The 21,950-nt window shown below is 38.1% G+C and overlaps 1 protein-coding gene across 1 annotated transcript in view; it reads left to right on the top strand.

Moving 5' to 3' along the window:
* PLPPR5 (phospholipid phosphatase related 5) overlaps positions 1-21,950 on the top strand; it is a 173,981-nt gene that overhangs the window by 85,282 nt on the left and 66,749 nt on the right. The window contains exon 2 of the mRNA XM_075182335.1: positions 10,333-10,465. Within this exon, the coding sequence (XP_075038436.1) occupies positions 10,333-10,465 (133 nt within the window). The remainder of the gene's footprint in view (positions 1-10,332; positions 10,466-21,950) is intronic.

The following is a 21,950-nucleotide window of genomic DNA, read 5'->3' as shown; positions in this document are numbered from 1 at the left end:
GACGTATTTAAAGCACTTGAGCAGTTCAGCTTCTTTGATTTATGATGTAAAATAGCTGTCTTTGAAGGACAGTTGACACCTTAATATAAAAAGGAAGTGTATTACTCTGATTTTGGTTATTTTGCATCACATATATTTAATACTGATTTGTATGCACCTGTATATTGTCTGCATCATCACTACAATATTTTTGACCCATGACGGCATGTTAATCAAAGGAGGTATCTGATCGGCAGTATGGAGGGATTTGTTCACTCTTTAGGTGAATTGGACGTTTATTGTTTGTTTGCTTTTCATCTCATGCTTGGAACCTTTTGGATTTTTAAGCTGAAGGGTTGTACATATGTGCACATACATATGTGTATTTTAATGTAAATGTTGCCAGCTTTGTCTACACAATGCTGTACAAATAGGGATAGAACACGCTGGAATATAATAATCACTGATAGGTGATAGATTGCAGATACAACAAAGGAGGAAATCACACTCAACTTAGCAATTAACAAGCAATAATTTATATTATACTAGAAGTACCAATGAAGAGTGTATGAAACGCCAGAATATACGAGAAGTAACCATGAGGATTGTAGAAAATTCCAGAAATTGTGTTCATTGCGATTCTGCTGAACTTCAGATAAACATTTGTGAACATTTACTGCAATAAATAAAGAAAAAACAGGCAACATGTTCCCATCCCCAAAATTCTCAACCAGCCTCATGCCAGACACCCTGGGCTGGTTTCCATTACAACAGGGAGACCGTGGGGTAGATTATCTAAGACTTCTAAAAAGTAAAGGTTGAGGTATTGCCCAAAGCAACCAATCAGATTCTTCCTATCATTTATCTAGTACATTCTAATAAATGATAGCTAGAAGCTGATTGGTTGTTATGGGCAGCACCTCCATCTTTATTTTTTAGAAGCTTTAATAAATCTACCCCTTACCATAATGAAAACTAACCTATTTCCCATTAATACTTCCCTTAAAATTCTTAACTCCTCTGTTACTTATTTATTCATGTAAGTATTAGGTTTGGGGCAACTTAAATAACCTCTGTTTTAAATGTATATAATAAACATACTGAAATTATAGGAAAATCAACCCAATTCTGCTCAATTATGTTTTACATTAGCCTTGCAGATTTGTAAATGCGTACAAATCACACCACTACTGTTTTATTTACATTCTTTTTTCAAATTACAATTTATCATTCTTCAGTCTGCATTTATATTGTTTTCCTTTGAAACACGTAGATCAACAGATTTTGAATAACTATTCATTTGAGTATTATTAGTAAACAAAAACTCTTTACTCATCATTTAATAAAAAATAAAGCAAATTTTCATAGCTTTTTACTTGATGGACATATGTTTTGTTTTCTGACATTGAAGGGGCTTGTGTAATAAAATGGTTCGTTGTTCACAATGTGCTGTATCCCAGTGCTCAAGCTTCTTTTTTTGTAGCTGGGGCCCAGGGCCAGTGTGCTGTTGTTCTGGAACCCAAAAAGGACATTCACAATCAAACATATAGTACATCTGAACATCAGGTGATCCTAAATACAGACTCATATCTACACTGGTTGCAGCATAATTTTGCACTGCTCCTATTTATTAAATCAGCCCATTAGTTGTTAAGATCTGCCTCTCTCTTCCACTCTCATCACATCCTCCCATTCTTTGTTACAGGACTTTTTTCAGGCTGCACCCAATTTGTGGAATTCCCTCCCATGCACAATAAGACTTTCCTCTAGTCTTCAAACCTTCAAGCGTTCTCTGATAACCCACCTCTTCAGACAAGCTTATGATATTCTTCAACCACCATCTTAATCTCCCTAGGTTACCCTATTACCACCCTCTACACATCTAACACAAGACAACAACCTTCTGACCAACATTGCTGCACACACAGCCCACTCAATACTTTTACCTTTGCATTCTAGCTGGTCCAGTGTGCAATATGATGTAGCACGTGCCCTTGTGTTTCAAACTCCCATTGTCCCATAGATTGTAAGCTTGCGAGCAGGGTTCTCTTACCTCTCTATCTGTATGTATTACCCAGTATTTTTTTATAATGTTTGTTCCCAATTGTAAAACGCTACGGAATTTGCTGGCACTATATAAATAAATGTTGATGATGATGATTATTATTATTATCATTGATTTTCCAGAGCACCACAGTGATCTGCAGCACCAGACAGTGGGGAAAACAGGACATACTTAAAACAGACACATACAAGGTAGACTAAATAATTGCAGATATGTTAACAAAGGGTAAGGGAATGCCCTGCTTATGAAAGAGCTTACAATCTAATTGGAAGAAGGCACAGCTGAAACAAGAGGTGCAAGGGGTAAGAGGAATGCTAGATAAGGGGAGGTTGCAGTGGTCAAGGTGGGAAATGATGAGAACATGCATGTATAAGAACTTTTAGTTTTGGCTATACATTTCCCTTCAAAGATAATGTACTTAATATGAAGTATTCCCAACAAGGAATTGTGTCTGTCATATGCTAGAAATAGCAATGAGGATGCCATGTTCCATTATTATTATTATTATTATTATTATTAATCTTTATTTTATAGTGCCCCAAGATTTCCACAGCACCATACAGAAAACACACAGTGGACCATACAGGGTAAAACAGTATAGCACAATAAGCAAAAAATACCAGGACTTCAAAAGCTCCAAACATAGCTTGCACAGTGAAATTGCAACATAAAAATAGGTAGAGAGACAGGAGGGAAGAGGGTCTTGTTCGTAAGAGATTACATCCTAAAGGAAGGGCAAACAGACAGAGGCACAATGGGGAGTCAGAGGGAATAATCGCTAGAGGAGTGAGTAATGGGATAGGCGAATAGAGAGGTGAGGAGATCAAGCTTGGAGAGAAGGTAAGGTGGATGGCTGGTAGGCTTTGAGGAACGGATGAGTTTTCAGTGCCCATTTTCATTGTTACACAATATAAAAGTTAACTACACTTGTTACTTCAATCTGTTTTTATTCTCAGAATCTTGAACTTGATCCTAGCTTCTTTCTTTGCACTGTAAAAACTTGTACAAACCTGCTGCAAATTGCTATTTGAAAATAAAGTTAGACCATCCACAAATAGCATAATATGTTTGTGAGCGCAGTTGGATGAATTCCTATTGAGAACAACATGTTTCTTTGGACTGAAAACTGTACTGTAGCATGTGAAATGTATCTGTAATTTATGATGGATAACAACAGCTATGCACACTGGGTGGAATGGTGCACCGCCTACCTATGCTGCCTTGCCCCATCCCAAAATTCAAGCGATTTTGCCAAATGCTGTCATTTAACTGCTTGATTGATCCTAATTTTATTGTTGAACAAAGTGGGGAAGTGAGTAGACAAACGTATGTTGTCTCATTAATGTATCATGCTAGATTTTTATTATTTCTTTTATATTTTGGTTACATATTTAGATGAGAAGCACAAATGGTACCCCATTAAATCACAACAAATAAAGTTTATTTCAGTTCATTGAAATCTCCTTGACCCATCACAAATAAATGGTACACCTCCACATTTGACCAATTCAATCCTTTGTTGAATCATGTAAATATCTGTGGTGCATATACTCCTTTTTATCTTCTCTCACTAAAAATGGATCAAAACAGATTACATCACAAAATCAAGCATAGGAATTTGCAAATGTATTGGATTTTGGGGCATTGCTAGATTCTGTAACATACATGTGTAAGCAACTGCAATGTAGGTTGAAAAGTACAGCATAGTAGGCACACAAATAACAAGTGCTTGATTACATATATTTGCGAAACATTTTTACTCCAATTGTCTGTTAGTTTAGAAAATGTCGCTACCTGATTGCACGAACAGCCCACTTCAATCTGTCCATTGTCAAAAGCAACTCTTTAAGTGTTTGCAAAGCTACTGACTTTGTGTGCACAGGTATGGACAGGGTGCATGTCACACTTGCAGCATATATTTATAAAAACAACAGAAAGCCACAAACCGGGTGCTTTGTAATTGCCAGCTGTGACTACCAACAGGTCTAAATGGCTTTTCCACCTTACATTACTCTATATTTACAACAGCAAAGGAATAGGAACTAGGAGTCATAGGGGTATATTTACTAACCTGCGGGTTTGATGTTGCCTATAGCAACCAATCATATTCTAGCTGTCATTTTGTAGAATGTACTAAATAAAGGATAACTAAAATATGATTGGTTGCTATAGGCAACATCTTCACTTTTTCAAAACCGTACTTTAGCAAATTTACCCTATAGTCTCAGACAATAAAGTAAGCAAGTAATGGGAAAGCCAGTAAAATATTTGGTTTTTATAATAAGAGGTATTAGTAGCAGAAAGAGGGAGATAATACTTTATGGGCAACTGTTCCAGGAAGCCGTATCTCTAAACAAACATTACTTATGTAGAGAAATTCAAAGAAGGTTTAAACTAGTACAAGGGCTAATTAAAGCGTAAACTTATCAGGATAGACTTCCAGAGCTAAACATATACAGGTTAGAGGAGATCAGGGAAGAGATGATATGATAGAAACATTCAAATATATGTAAGGTATTAACAGAGTTCAGGTGTGCAGTATTGTTTAGAAATAAGTGGATTTATAGAAAAGGTGTAAAATTTGAAAAATATATAAAATAATTTCAAAGTGGATGGAGGAAAAAAGAGACGATTATTTAATAAAGGATTTTTTTTTTTTGTTTTGTTTTGTTTTGTTTTTTTATTTTTTTACAGAAAAGCTAATAGAACACAATTAAAGAATGCTTGGGGAAACTTACAGCTTTTGGTAACGGTTTATGATTGGCTGGTGAAGAAGGGGAGTACTGGGGACACCTGACTTTGATCATGTCGGACTGGGAATTTGTGGGTGGAACAAAAATGAAAAGGGACATTTTAAAATTCCGGTTATCTTTATTAATAGGAAAGGTGTTATATTTTCAAAATAGACCCTTGAGCTTTAAGATTGCATAAGGCAACAAGAACTAATTTTGGATAACTGTGGCTGTATCAATAATGGAAATTGTGTATTTGCTTTTATCTAAACAAGCTCCTGTTTTGTTATCCTAATCATACTGTATATCTTCATTCACATTACATTATTGTATGTTCTTGCCAATAAAATTTCTTCATCTCTATATAAAAATGGAAGTGTATGTAGTATATAATACTCTACATTTTCGAAGGACAAATCCATAGACCAGGGCTTTTCTTACGTTCATTGTTAGCTTTATATTAGTAAAACTATTTTTGACAGGTTCAGATGGTTTAACATCAAAGTAAAGAAGCACAGCACTGGCTAAATTAGTCTGTATTTCTACATGTACTGGTTAAATAGCCTGCTCACTTGCGTTATTCTACATCATTTATAGTAATCAGCCTGCTCACTTGTGTTGTACAGCATCATTTATATTAATCAGTAAAGATGAAACACTCCATACATGATGATTATCTCACTACAACAATATATTTAAATAAATGTCAAGATTTCATTTTTAATTAGCGTCTCAATCAACGTGTATGTTGGGGAACCCATCATGATTTGTTTGTAAACTCAGTCCAGTAAACAAAACACATTTTTTTTGGGAGTCAGAGAGACAGATAGAGATATCTGCATTATGAGAAGCTTCATCCCAGAAATAAAAGAAACTATCAGTGCATCCGAAAAGCTCAAATGTTATATAATTTTGTACGTTGCAGGGCATACTTGCATAATATAGTATGCTCTGCATAATATTTAGTGTCTGATTCAACTTCAGACGTGAAATTACTTTATGCATGTCCCTGAACCCCATGTTTTGGATTTGGTTCTGGTTCTGGATCTGGATCTGGATTATGTTTATGATTTGGTTTTAGTTTTCGCAAAACCGGCCTCGCATGGTTTGGTTTAGGTTTTGGTTTTAGATCTGTATTGTTAAGAAAAATTGCTAAAATATGCTAAATGCACATAATTTTCCTATTTTTTTTGTTCCTACATTATTATTAACATCAATAACACTAATTTCCAGTCATTTCCAGTCAATTTTGGCCACCTCACAGGTCACAATATTATTGTCATACACTTTCGGACAAAGACTGCAGCGAACTGGCTGAATGCTAAGCAATAGACCAACGACACAAACACATGCCAGTTCATAGCCCATCTAGGAAACATTGCCACACAGCAGTGGCAGAAAAAAAAAGAAAAGTGGTGCAAATGGAATTGTCCTTGGGTCCTCCTACCCACCTTTATGTAAGATATTCAAAAGCACAGTTTAACAAAGCAAGTACTCGAGCGACAAGGAGTGCCACTTTGTGGCTGAAGTGCTTGGTTTGTTTGGGCTCCCCACATAACAAGCTACCAATAGCTTAGCTGCCTTAAGCCAAACAGTGCTGTCAATGAACTCTACATTATTAAACTATGTTTGCTCATGCTGCATCTTTAATTTCCTTCTTCTCTCTGAATACCGCTCTCTCATCCCTGAAGAACTGCCAAACTTATGTAGACACAAGAATGGATATTACAATTGGAGTGGCATTACATCTGCTTCTGTAATTGGTGGGAAAGGCCTTCTTCGTGGAAATTGTAGTTTATTTTTCTGAACATCACTTTTTCCACATTTTGAGGAACTAGCTTCCTACGCCGATTGCTTACAAGGTTCTCGTGTGCTGAAAGCTCTTTCCGAGTAAACACTGAAGGGTGGATACCTTAGGTAGTGCAAAGCAAGTTGGTACATGGGCGTCCAAATTCCCTTTTTTTCCTCACAGTATGTGACTGTCTGAAGTGTCTATTTCTATGTTGTCGTTAAAATAATCCTCCACCATCCTTTGGATGTTGATAGTAGCATTAGGTGGAGTTACGGCAGAGATGTCATGATTTTTGGTCAACTCTTTTAGACCAGACCAGTTGTCAAAATGTTGTGCAGAGTCATCTGCAGGGCTGCCAAGAAGAATTCAGGGCCCGGGTACAACAAATTCATGGGGCCCCCCTCATAGTCAAATAAGCCCCAAAATTTAGATGTTTGGTCATGCATTCAGGGGCGTAGCTAGCCAAACGGCGGTGCAAAAATTTTGGGAGGTGTGGTCATGCATTTTGGGGCGTGGCAAACGTGCCATTGGGGCGTGGCTAACATAAAAACCACTAGGCTCTCAATTCGCCGGAGCGTCACATATGTTCAAGCACTCCTGACTTTCAGGACATCTACCACCACAGTGTAGTATACAAACAATGCAGTGTGTACACAAACAATTCAGTCTTGGCCTACACCTTACATTGGGCACAACATTCACCAAAAATTGGTATTGTCCCTACTAGAATCACAACATTTCACACACTGTGCTGCTCTCTCCTACCTGTTCTTCTCACTTTCTCCACCTGTGGCTGCTGGTTTCTTTAGTTGTGGCTTGTCCGGATCCAGAAATGTTGAAGGACCTATTTTGAAAAAAAAATGGCTACATTTAGAAAATTACAGCCAGCCCCGGCGTTAAATCAATAGCACCCACGATTAATAATTAGGCCTTCCTCCAGCCCCAACATTAAAATAATACTATTTACATTTAATAAATAAACCTATTTCACTTCCTGCAAACAGCCCCAGCAATACTTATTTCCCGCAACCATCACTGCCATTAAATAATTCATAGTCACATTTAATAAATAGACCTCATTCTCCCTAAACTCACCCCAAGATTCAATAGCCCCCAAACCACCCCATCTTAAATTAATAGTCCCTACTATTAAATTGCCTCACCATCACCCTACAAACAAAATAGCGCCCATTAATTAGCCGCCACCTACCTCACACACACTACATTGCAACAAGCCCCCTGTGCCATCACACACACAATACTGTGCCCCTTCATCACAACTATACTGTACCCCCTTATGCTCACACTGCGACCTCCATGCTGCTTTTCCCCCTTCTTTTTTACTTTGTGCCTCTCTCCCACTTTTTTTATTCCTCTGTTCCTCTCTCCCACTTTTTTCCTCCTCTGTTCCTCTCTCCCACTTTTTTTTCCTCCTCTGTTCCTCTCTCCCACTTTTTTTTCCTCCTCTGTTCCTCTCTCCCACTTTTTTTCCCTCCTCTGTTCCTCTCTCCCACTTTTTTTCCCTCCTCTGTTCCTCTCTCCCCAATTTTTTTTTATTCCTCTGTGGCTCTCTCCTTTTTTTCCTCCTCTGTTCCTCTCTCCCACTTTTTTTCCCTCCTCTGTTCCTCTCTCCCCAATTTTTTTTTATTCCCCTGTGGCTCTCTCCTTTTTTTCCTCCTCTGTTCCTCTCTCCCACTTTTTTTTCCTCCTCTGTTCCTTTCTCCCACTTTTTTTCCCTCCTCTGTTCCTCTCTCCCCAATTTTTTTTTATTCCCCTGTGGCTCTCTCCTTCTTTTCCTCCTCTGTTCCTCTCTCCCACTTTTTTTTCCTCCTCTGTTCCTCTCTCCCACTTCATGTTGTCAATTTAATTTTTTTCTGTAGATAACTTTGCCTGGAGTACAGGTGTTTTTTTCATTACCAAGGTAAAAGGTATTTTTTTAAATTTTTGTTTCCCTTACTTAAAAACGCTATGCACTTTAACATAGGCTATAGCTGATGATGTAGAAGGATTACTATCATCATGACTGGTGCAAGCAGCTGCCTGTGGCTCTTTGTCTTCTGAGGACTGCTGTGAATCCATTTTGATGACACAGTAAAATGTCATTGCAGACTTTTAACAACACTGACAGCCCTATTTTTAGAATTTCTGTTTCACCATTAAATACTGCCACCTCTCCTGTTTCTGGGTGAGCTATGGCACAGTAGAATGTCACTGCAGACTTTTAAGAACACCAACAGCCCTATTATTATAGTTTCTGTTTCAGCACTGAACCCTGACAACTCTCCTTTTTCATTTTCTGGGTTAGCTATGGCACAGTAGATTGTCACTAGAGACTTTTAAACCACTGCCAGCCCTATTACTAGAATAGGGCTGCTAGGTGTGCTATAACTCTGTAGAATATCACTGGAGACTTTGAAGAACACTACCTCGGCTCCTCTTTCTGTTCTAGCTATGACGCTTCCCAACTGCATTGGAGACTGCCAACAACATTGATACCTCTTCTGTGTTTCTCTGTGAAATGGCGCAGGTTTTGCCTCGTTTTTGGTTCTGAGAAGCGCAAAAATACCGAGGCGGCTCGGCTCTAGGATCGGCTATGTTCGGGTGGGTACGGTTTGCCAAAAACCGAGCCCGAGCATCTCTATCAGAAAATTTTTTTACACCAGTGAACACAATTGCAACCAATTCTTCTCGAAACACAAATGACACTTCTGACTTCCTATGACTTGAAGGCCAGAGCGAGGGCAGAAGGCAGTGGATGAACAATGTACAGTAAGGGCGTGCTGAGGTCAAGCGCACACACATTCATCCCATTCAAGCTCTGTGTACCTCCTATGTGTATGTATCACTTGAACCATCTAAAGGGCAGGAGGTTGTGCTGACTGATAGTGATGACTGACACGTGCTAGTGCCAGAACATGTGTTTGCAGTACACATTAAGTACATTCGGAATTATGTATTTCATGTAAAAAAAATGTATCTACATATATTTTTATTACCAATTATAGTATTAATAGTTGTGACTTAATTTTATAAAAATATTATTTTTGCATGTGTTCTCATGCATGTGTGTATCCTGCAGTCTGTTTCGTCTGTCGGCCTACGGCAAGTAATGTATAGCCAGAGCGTACTTATTCCCATATTCAAATGGGAAAAATTCTTGAGATTAGCTTGTACGACCATACATGCTTGAAAGTTACATCCGATTTTTTTTAAACACAATTTGTATTCACAATGTATTCCAAGATGGAATCAGGCCCATAATGTATTATATTACTATACACATTTAGATTGAAACTACTGCAACCAGTGGTCACAGTGGGAGTGTATACGGTAGTATGCCATACCGCCACTTCTCCTTCCACCTTCATGGTAAAACTATTAAATTTCATTCACTTACACTCCCATTACATTTTTCATACCGCCACTTCTAAATGTTCACTTCGGCCACTGGCTAAAACTACAGCAAATAGCAATATAATTTATAATGATATAGTTAATATTAGGTGCATTATTTCTTTATGTGTTTAAACTAGTATTAGTTTCTTGTGGTCCAGTGCTACAACATATACCATTAATGATTAGTCAGCTATTAATTAATTTGGATATCAGTTTTGGTTGAAAATGCAGTCAGAAATATGTATCTTTCATGAAGTATGGAATAAAATAACATGGGAAAAGACTGAAGTTATTATGCAATGTGCCACATAAACATTATTTACTTGCTTTCTAAAATTAGGTTTTTGCTTTTTATATTTCCTATTTAGATAATCGTTGGAGAAACTGTAGTGTTTTGCCTACAGGTAGCGACGCGAGATTTTGAGAACCAGGAAAAAACTCTTTTAACTGGAGACTGTTGCTATATTAATCCACTGGTGCGGAGAACTGTCAGATTCCTTGGTGAGTTTTTATTACTTTTATGTTTTAGGGTAATGATGAATTTTATAGAAATGTACTACTGAGAACTGTTGCCCTTGAACATTATTCTATGGTTAAATCATGTTGAGTTTCATCTTGTAGTCTGACATTTGTTTTATATTTTACATGCAAATAATGTACACTACTACAGGGGAAAATAGATAGATTTAGTTTACTTTGTTCCAGTGCATGATCTACTAAGATATAAATGATTCTATATCAGACAGAGAAAACAAGTTGGATGTAAAATGTAATTTGAAAATAAGGCATGTTACAAAAATATATCGTGCTCTATATGTAATGTAGTTCACAAGTAGGGGGAGCATGATGTCTAGTGGAATGTAGTGCAGCTAGAGTATCAAATGAGAAAGTAAGATTGGTGAGGAATTGTAGGACTCCATTTAATTTAATTTAATAAATGAAGTTTTTGTCAGTGCAATAATGCACATGTACAAATTCTGTCATGTCAGCAATTCCCGCCATGATATGTCCATGCCACATCCATCAAAACCAGCCCATCCACTAGACAATCTACACCCACTTAAACCTCCAAAAATAAAAATAAGTACTGTTGTGAGGTTTGCATGTGCAGTTTTTGTTATTTTGAGGTTGGGACAGACGGAAAAATCCACCCAGCGATAGCAGTGACACCTTTTTGTGGTGGACAACAATTCCATTTTAGGGTCCAGTGCAAAATCAACAGAAAAATCAACTCAATCTATGATAATTTATGCAGCTATAACGTTATTTAAGTGTGGTATACTAAAAAAGCTTAGACATTAAACCTTTAATTATTTTGGAAGTTAATAAAATGTAACATGAATAACTATTAAGATCCTTTGTTTATTGCAAATCAGGTGAATTAATTTACATTTACAAATGTTTAGGTTTGTTTTACATGTTATAAAATTCATGATGTATCATTCAGCTATTTGAATACAATTTGTAACATTCTATGCAAATTGCCTTTGACAAATGCCTGGTGATTTGACTGTGTTCTGCATTAGCTTTTAATTGGCTTGGTCAATTTAAAGCATACCCCTAGTGGTCCCAATTTTACAGACTTGTGGACCTTAAAAGGGGTAGGTTTTGCATTGAAGTGGGTGGAGCTTAGCAAAAGTGGGTGTGATTGGATGGAAAGTAGATGTCTAAACTGACAAGGGGAAATGCTCAGCATACATCTGCTAAAGGTCTGCCTAATGGGGTATGAAAAGTTACACTTAAGTGAATAAGATCTAATCACAAAACTACAGCCAGTAGAAGAATATACAGAAAGACGCATTTGCCCCCCCCCCCCCCCGCCTCCAGTCACGCCCCTCTCCCGGAAAGAAGTTGCCCAAAGTAGGCAAGAATGGCTTATATAGTAAGTATATTTGTCGGACTTGCAGTTATCGATTTCTTAGGTTGCTCTAACTGTTGTTGGCTTTATTGCTGACGGAGAAATGACTACCACCGAGCGCAACATGCAGTCAGAAAATAAGTCTCATAAAACTATGGAGTAGACCAAATCTCCACCCACTCTGAGCTGGTCCATAACCCACTGGCAGTGCACAAGGAAGTCCTCTGGAAATGTAACTTCTCCACCACTTTATCACATTTTAATAATAACACTCTATAAACTTAAATCTTGTTTCTGCATTATAAAACAAGTCATACTATACAAATAAGGCCCTTACTGTGCAAAACTACTTCCCTCTGCCTGTTCAAACTACTTCTCCTCCGCAAATGTGCCAGTCTTGCTAGGGCCATCTTTTCCATTGGGCACGATGGGCAGGTGCCCGGGGGCCCCGCGGGCAAGGGGGCCCCATAGGCAGGGCTCTTAATTAAAATAAATAATCCTGCAAAACAAAAACCTGCAAAAAAACTCTTCAAGGGTCACTGAGCAAGTACATCTATCTATCTCTATCTCTATATATCTATATCTATATATGTATCTCTATACATCTATATCTATCTATATATATATATATATATATATCTATATATCCATATATATATATATATCTATATATATGTAGGGGCCCCGGTGCACTGCTTTGCCCGGGGGCCCATAATGTTGCTAAGATGGCCCTGAGTCTTGCTGAACAAATCTATGCACCCTGTCAAAATTCAAGGGCATTAGCATAGCCCCTTCACTTGAATATGGATGGTTATACAGAAACTACATTCTTCAAAATGTACTATTCTCAACAGAGCTGTTTTATCTCAGGCCACAAGGATATTAGATGAGTATATGTGTTGTGTGCCAATGTGGCTACCCATACTTGCATATAAAATATTATGCAAATATGTATTTTAATACACACTGTAAAGTGTGGAACTTCATTACAGTAATTTCCTAAGAAAAATACAGCTGGCGTCATAATAGATTAAAGTGCATTAGTACATATTTGCCCCTATTTTGCTACTTGTAAGTTCGTACACAGCTTATTAAAGGACCTCAAAGTATGCACAAATGGTTACAATCAGTGGTTGAAGTGGGGGTGTATACAGAGGTATGCCATACTGCCAGTTCTCCGACTGCCTTAATTGTAAAGCTATCAAATTCCATTCACTTACATTCCCATTATATTTTCCATACCGCCACTTCTAAATTTCCACTTTGACCACTGGTTTCAATAATACATTACGCACTTACCCTGAGCTTAGTAGATAACTCTGAATGTGTTTTAATAGCTATAGTTCACAAGGCTCTTGAGTGTGATTGCACTGTATTTCATAATCTAAGGGACTTCAGAAATAAAATTCTCAATTTATTGTTTTATTGAAATCCACAACAAATTTAATGAATGTAGCAATCAGAAGTGTACTTTATTTTTTTCTCAAATGGACAAATGCCAGCTATAATCACACCAATTATTCACTGTAAACATATACAGTGTGTATAGCGATATCTGTATGAATCTCATACGTTTAGATAACAATGACAATAATTCAGATTTTATGTATACCAAAACTGTGTTTTAGTTATTTCTAATGCCATGTGTACTGAATATGGGACATTCAGCAGTATAGTTAATATCTACAACTCCTAAGAGTCACTTTGATTCCTGTCAATTAGATTTCATCATAGAATTAAGTGTCAAGTTAAAACAGATTTCTTGTGAGCTTGATGGTGTCTATACAATCAAATAAAACATGACCCTATACCTAGATCATAAAATCCATCTCTTTTTTGTTGACTGTTGAAATAGAAAAGTAAGAAAGCAAAAAAGCAGAGTCCTTAACAAGAAAATAATTCAAAGAAGATATGGAAGCACACACTAGATAAAAAAACGAAAGTGGGAGAGGTTAACAAGAGACATAAAGGTATACCTGCCTCAAATGAGATGATCAGGAGTCAGAGAGGCACTCCAGTTCGAAATAATAGCCCTTTTCCTGTTAAAATGATTAACTGTATGATCTATTGTATGATATAAGTCTTCTATCAAATAAAAGCTAGAAGGATCTTGCAGCCATTAGTATGTGCTCTCAAAATGTTCTGTGATGGATAAATACTAGTATAAATCAAAGTTTAAAGGCCAGTAGTTAGAATCCATAAAATAATCTAATGTTTGAATGAATATAAAAACCACAAGCGACCAGAGACATTGTAGCCATGAGGCAGTAAAACTACATGTGAATAAAAAAACCTTCTAGTAAAACTACATATGAATAAAAAACCTTCTCTCCTTAGTGCATCCCCAAAAATACATTAATTGAACCAGCAAAACATCTCTCTTCAAAGAGGCTTGCAAGATTCTATCAGCTGCCCTCTTTGGCAGTCGCATTAACCAAGGATCTGACAGTGACCGGCCAAGTCATGTCAAAGTAAAGCTGCCAAAGTAATGGTAAGTAAAGACAGAAGAGTTAGCAGCCTAATTAACTCACTGTCAAGTAATAAGATGTATTTGCCTGAAGAAAAAGGTCTCCTGAGAGCTGTCTGGTGTGATGTCATGAGCAAAAATGAGTAACCTGCCTACTCTCCCAAAATGTCCAGCAGGCACTCTCCCAGATCCCGGCAGAGGTGGGGTTCAATGGTGTGATTTGCATCATTAGGCCCCACCCCCACTGATGCCGTGAATCTTGGCATTGGCATTAAATAGCAATCACTACGACACCTCCCTCACATTCCACCTCACCTCCTCTCTGGCATCTCTCGGAGGAAAGGTAATAAAAGCTGGCAAGTATGAAAATAATATGACTTTAAATAATAATAAAAATGTCTAATCTTAACTGGAGCAAGAGAAATGAAATAATAGACAAATACTGAAAAAGAGAAGTTCACTAATGGTGAAAAAAGCTGAGATTCTAAATTTAAATTCCAATAATAGAGAGGAAAAAAAGTTACAATGGTGAGTAGTTAGCACAGCATTACTGCTATTGCAGTTAGGCCAGGGCTTCACATGGTTGACCAAGGCAGTCTCTTGGAGGGAAGAAGTGAAGTGACAGAAATCCCTCTCAGCTGTTGTTAATGTTTGCTGATGAAACACACTTGCACTGAACACCACAATCTTATCAGAGTTCAGTAAAGTAGAAAAATCTCTATTAGCCAATTAAATCATTGGCTGATATAAGCAATTTTCATGGGAAAGATTGTCGGTAGTGCTGCAGGTATATGTACCAAATAACAGAGTTAACAGAAACCATTATGAGTTAACACTATTTTATTTTATTTTTATTTTAAAATTAAAACCATTTTAAAAGACCAAGCAGGCCAATTCTGAAATTTTTTTAATAAACACTATGCTAATTTGCAGTACTAATTAGCGGACCAGAATTCCTTCTAAATCTTCTTATTCATTGAAATTATATGCTTATTTACAAGTTTCTAAATATTAATTTAGCTTTCATTTTTCCAGTTATTAAGTTTTTTCATTAATTTGTTTAATAACAATTGTCAATGCAAACAAGCCAGTGCAAGGAAAGGCCTTATAATTTAGCAACCCCATGCATTTTTTTAAATTGTTAGGGTATGGTGACAGATTTTTTGACATGGGAACAGATATGAATTATGGCGGTATATACATTTTTAACCCTACATTCCACTGCAGGTCTGTTACACAGTAAAGTATTACCTCTGCACTCCAATACAGAAATATCAATGTAAACATGCAGGGTTATTTAGAGTTGAGCCATTTTTAAGCATAGCATTTACTTACTGTACTGCGCATGCACACCAAACAAATGCTTATCCCTGTGTCTAGGGCCACCAAGAGAATTTTTGGGCCCCAGTACAGCAACTTCTTGGGGCCCCTTTCATAGCTGCCGAAGAAGGCGTGACCACACCAGATCAGTGGTTACCCACACTACACAGGCAAGCAAGGCCCATTAAGCAGTCTCGGGACCCGGTACTTTGTAGATGATTTCCCTCCATCTCGATGCCCCTGCCTGTGTACCTATAAAGACTTTAGTGTAGCCTTGACTTCTACCTCCTTACATCTGAAGAGACAGATCGGGGGAGGGAGGGACTGTGTAAATGTGGCGCAAGTACAGTAAAGTAGTGTTCACGTATTTGTGATTGTCTTAGAGGTTAAGACAGCTGCAGATATGTATGTCAGGAGGCGTTATTATTGCAGGTGTTAGATCTCTGGAGCAAGATCCATACTGCTGCTGCTGATGATGATTATCGGCATGGACCTTTTTAGTATAAAAAAAAATTACAAAAAACCTTATATGAATTAATGCAACAAAAATAAGTAAAAGTGCTACAAGCACCAGTGCTCATAGCCTGGGCTGGTAGAGGCAACTTCAGGAGGATGAACAGCATGCTGGGGTGCCCCCAGAAAAGCCAGCTCTGACAAGCCTAGTAACATAGACCCCTTTCATAGTGCCACAGAGTCCTAATCTGATCAGCATGAGACTGAATTCCCTGGAGAAACAAGCCTGCAAAATATGTGCAATCATCTAGCAGAAAACAGCCCTGCGCTTAAAGCACTAGGGATGTTCCCACAACTCTTGCTAGTTAAAATTAAGTTATCAGTATTTTTTGGCTGGTATACTACTTGTCCCAGCAATTTCTCGCAGTCCTAAACTGCTTGGGCATGCTTTTGTTACACTTTTCACCAAGAGGCGGGGAGTCTAACAAGCTCCCAATGTTCACCAGGGACCCCAGCAAAGAGGTATGATCTGGCTGCATGGGATGTGCAGGTCACGGCCCTCATAGGAAGTTCTTAGCAAGGTAACTGGTTAGAAAATGTAGAGAAGAGGAACAAACCAGGTCAAAATCAGTGTGGGCAGAGCAAAAAGGGTCATTAGGAATAGCGAAAGACGTACATTGCACAGTATCTGGCAAAAATCATGGAGAGAAAAATAGTCAAGGGACAGGCAAGGATGAAAACCAAAATGACAATCCAAGGGTCAATAAATGCAGTATAGAATTCCACAGGAAATAAAGCTCAGGGCAAATGATATTCTGACACTGGGGAAAAGTCAGTTATTGAGAAGGAGTGGTCAGCATGGTAGCTGAGCACCCCGCTTCTGATATCTGTGCTGCATCCACTTGCAACACAATGAGATGCACAGAGATTGGCCTGAACGATGCATCCTATTGCTGGGCAGGAGGCACATTGACTGGAAGAAGAAGGCGCTCGTCCCTGCTAGTCGAGGACAGAGTTGGGGCCTGACAATAACCCTTTTTTTAGTGATACCCTCTAAATTGAAGAAGTTTTTCTCTGAAAATGTACCTTAAATAAGATCAGAAGAAAGGGAGTGTGGTCCTCCTCAACATAAACCCAAAATCTCTCCTAAGGCCCATAACCCTCCCAGTCAGCCAGGATTTATAATCTGCCTTTAATGATCCTAGAATCTAGTAATTGCTTGATCTTGAATTCCTCACCAAATTGAGTCTCAACTGCAGGTGCAGGCTGAGGTTCTTAATGGAAATTATTATTATTAGGAACAGTGATTTTAGTAGAGAAATGTGAAACACATTGTGGATCTTGAGGGAGGATGGTAAGTCTATCAGATTGATGATTTGCATAATGTAAAATGGGCCAATGTAGCAAGGAGCCAATTTCATAGAGGATACCCAGAGGCGAAGATTGTTAGTAGAAAATCAACCTTGTATTCTAAATTCAGTAGTGGAACAGGGTGACTCTTTTTGTCTACTGTTCTCTTAAAATGTTGAACAGCCTCTGATAAGTTGGCCTTAATGTTAATCAAAAAGATAGATATCCCCTGCGCTATATGTAAATCTATCTCAGGTAAGTATGTCAAAGACAATAAATGCTATGTCATTTTTAATCAATAAAAAGCATAAACACCTAAATCAGTACACTGATACAATCAAAACAAATATAGTTCATAATCCTCCTAGCAGGGTTCTTAAATCAAAAAAACATGCACATAAAGAGCATCTGAATGATGGATGCATCAAAATGACACCATTGTGTCTCATCAATAATCATAATGTCTGCACTATCCAAGTAATGGAACTAGTAAATCATATTTACCACTAATCACGATTCAGAATGTCCAATTGAAATGGATCTAAGAGTCCAAATGAAAAAAAAGAAACCACTCTCCTATGGAAGTCCATATTGTGGTCAATACAAATCTCAATAAAAGCAGTCTCATTTGCAAGCAAGTTCACTTACCCATTCTCATATGTATTCTGTAGGCAGAATAGTGGTAACTCTTTCAAGTCCAAGCTGGAGCAGGGTATTCTGAAAGAAATCCCCTAGGTGATATCTCTCAAAAATTCGTTCCTATATTATGCTCCTTAAATTCACTGGACTTGCCACTGCTTTCTACTGCTGTATGGCTTAGGATCCCCGTCCTGAGTTACTATCACTAAGTCACAACATCTCTTCCGTGGCTGTGGCCACTTTCGGGTTTCTCTGTGCATGCACGGCAGCCCACTGATGTCAACAACAGACGGACATATCGCACTTGTAATGGTTTGCGTTCAGAATAAGTGCAAGTAGGTAGTATGTATTGAATCCAATGTGTTTTGCCTGTGCTACAGTCAGGCTTGCTCAGGGATGGAGAATGGTCTGTTTATAATCCACAAGGACCTAATAAAGGCCATTCGGGTGTGTCTTTAGGGCAATATACTAATAGGAACGCAAGCTCTGTGTGATTGACAAATAGATGGCCGATCCTTGAAATGAGCATAACAATAAAGGTCTTATGTCTTGTGCCTTTATAGAGAAAATACAATCACATCTCCTACAACATAAGAAATATGATTAATACATATTTTAAACTCTGCTTGAAGCAGTGTGTATAGATATAGCAAAATAGAGAACCAGTCACATTTATGGCTACTGATTGTACATATAGACAATTCACCTTAGAAAAACACTTTTTTTTGTGACTTATAAGTCCAATATTCATAACTTTTCCTTATTAGGTCAAGTATCTCTTGGATATTACATATAGGAGGGTAAAAATAGTCTAATTTGAAATAGTCCAATATGCTCTTCAAGCACAATACTACTATTTTACATACTTCTAAGAATGAGCCATCATTTTGTAAATAAGACCCATTAGGCTATAGTGGGTCCCTGATGCTATTAGTATGCTTCAACCTTGAATGTCAGAATTATGAATTCCTCAAATGAGGGTTGTTCATTCCTTATTCGAAAATGTGCCTAAATAAAAATCAAGGTTTAGGCCTCTGGGGAAGATAGTATGCAGTTCGTAAATCCATCCATCTTCTTCTTTAGATATTGCTTTCAGATAATTTCCCACTCTCCAGTGTTTAGAGACCTTCTTGATGCCCATAAACCTTAACATAGTGGGGTCGTTCTCAAGATATTTTTAGTAATGGTCCGAGACACTATGTGTATTGAGCTGTTTTTTGATATTCCAAAAATACTCAGATATTCTGACATGCAGACTGCGAAAAGTGCACTCCACATACTGGAGGCAATATGGGCATTCAAGAAGGTAGATCATACCTGCTGTATCACATGTGATCTTCTCTGTAATTGTGTATTCTTTGTTGGTATTGTTAGATTTGAAAAGCCTTATGTCCTGTGATTGTACAGCCTTAGTTTGAGACCAGCTCAAAGAAAATTCACAAGTCAAGGAGTCGGCAGGAACCTCTGAGTCTCAATGGGAGGAGAATCTGGGACGGAAAGGATGTGTACCAGAAACCACAAGGACTGGGGTGGCAGTGGTGGACTTGTGTTGGTTGGTGATTGTGGTGGGCAAAATTGGCCAAAGCAAGTAAATCACTCCAATTGTTTTGAGTTCTAGGGATGTACATTCTTAAGAAGAACTCTAAGTCCTTGTTCACCCTTTTCAGTCTGGTTATTAGCCTGAGGATTGTAACCAGCGGAAAACTTTAAAATAAAGCCTAACTCCCCAAAAGCATGAAATAAATTGAGTACCACAATCTGAGATGATATCCATAGTGGACAGCCATGGACAGTCATGGAAGCGAAAGATCAATCTAATGAACAGGGTAGCCAAGACTGAAGAAGATGGTAAGCCTTTCAAGGGAACAAAGTATGCCATCTTAGAAAAGTGATCCATTTTTACTCAGATGGTATTACATCCTCTGCTAAACGGCAGATGAATCATAAAATCCATAGAAATAGTGGACCAGAGCCTACTGGGGATGAGTAAAGGTAGTAAAGGACCCAAAGATGTTTGTTGGGGATCTTCTGTTGAGCACATGCAATGCATGCTTGGATATAGTCTTGCACATCATGTTGAAGATAAGGTCACCAATAGTATCCAGAAAACAGAGAGAGCATCTTCTTAACCACAGCATTACCGGCTGCGGTTATGGATCTATGAGCCTACTGAAGTTTGGATCTATGAGCTGACTGAAGTATTTTGGGGTGAAACCGTGGATTAGGGAAAGAACACTATACCAAAGGAGTTTCAGGAGAGGTGGTGGCCCAAATCACAATACACATGGGGTCCACAATGTATCTGGCTTGATTAAAGACTTGGAGATCAGTAGGATCAAAGAAATAAGATAAAGTGTTAGCCCTCTTATTTTTGGTGCCCAGATGAAAGGTTAGAATATGATGTATGGAGAAGAATAACAACCATTTAGCCTATCAGGGTTAAGGTAATGTGCAACTTGAAGATACAGTAAGTTCTTGTGGTAAGTACAAACTGTTGATATCTCATACCCTCAAGTAAGTATCACCTTTCCTCCAGGGCAAGCTTGGAATCAAGAAGTTCTTTGTCAGCAATCCAAAAATTTCTCTACGTGGAGAATTTTTTTGGGAAAAAGCCAAAGCTACTGGTTGAAAATTCCTAGAGTATGTCTTTTGGCATAGAATAGCTCCAACCCCTACCAAGGAAGCATCAACCTCTATGTGAAATAGTTAAGTGGTGCCTGGTTAAGACAGGACAGAAGCAGAGGAGAAGGATCATATTAAAACCTAGAAGGAATAAATTGCCTACCGAGACCATTGTTTGCGAGGTGCATTCTTGCAAGTGAGAGCGGTGATGGGCACAAAAAGAGTGGAAAAGTATTTTATTAACTGACGGTATTAATTGGTGAAGCCAATAATTCACTGGATCACTTTCTGACAATAAGGTTGTGACCACTGCAGTATCTGGATACATCTTCAGGCCATGTCCGGATATAATATAGCCCAAGAAAGGCATCTTGACTTGTTCAAAGATGAATTTCTATAGTTTTCAGAAGAGAAGTTGAGCCCGAAGATGGCTCAGAACCTCTTTAACATGGCTGTCATTGGAAGTCTAATCCAGAGAGAAAATTCACTCAAGTATACCACCACTAAATGGTACAGGAGATCTCTAAAGATGTCATTAACAAAATCCTGGAAAATGAGCGGGGAGTTGCACAGCCCAAATGGCATTACCATGTATTCATAGTGATTGTCACAGGTATTAAATACCATTTTTCACTCATTCCCTTGAAGGATTCTGATGAGGTTATAAGCTCCTGTGAGGTCCAGTTTGGTGAACATTCTTAGCACCCCAAATCAGGTTGAATATCTTTGAGATTGGGGAAGGGGGTACAGATTCTTAATGGCAAGGGCAATAAGTTACAGGTAATCATGCAGGATTTCAGTGAACCATTTTTTTTTTTTTTACAAAGAAGAACCCGGCACCGGAGAGGACGATTTAAAAATTATGCTTTGTTGGAGATTCTCTGTAATATACTCAGACATGAATTGGGTCTATGGCAATGAGAGTATGCATACAGCCACTTGGTATTTTCCCCCCAGGCATAAAATCAATAGCACATACCTAATGGCAAAAAGGTAGTAGCTACTCTTGCTGAAAACGTGTTTGAATTCTGCATTTGTGGACTGCAAGGACGAGTCAGAAGACAAAGTGCTGCAAAGAGGAATATGAAACTTGGGAACCCACATTAGGCAATCTCGCGAACAGCGAGGACCCCAAGATAGAACTTAGGTGGAATTCCAATCAGGTTGTGAATGTTTCTTTACCCAAGGCAAGCCAAGGATTATTGGATTTAAGGTCTGAGGTAGGATGAAGAGAGAAATCCACTCTGCATAAAGATCACCTACTTGAAAATGAACAT

This window comes from Mixophyes fleayi, chromosome 8 (genome assembly GCF_038048845.1).
Source record: "Mixophyes fleayi isolate aMixFle1 chromosome 8, aMixFle1.hap1, whole genome shotgun sequence".
Taxonomy (NCBI): Eukaryota; Metazoa; Chordata; class Amphibia; order Anura; family Limnodynastidae; genus Mixophyes; species Mixophyes fleayi.
This window is presented reverse-complemented; position numbering and strand designations above follow the sequence as displayed.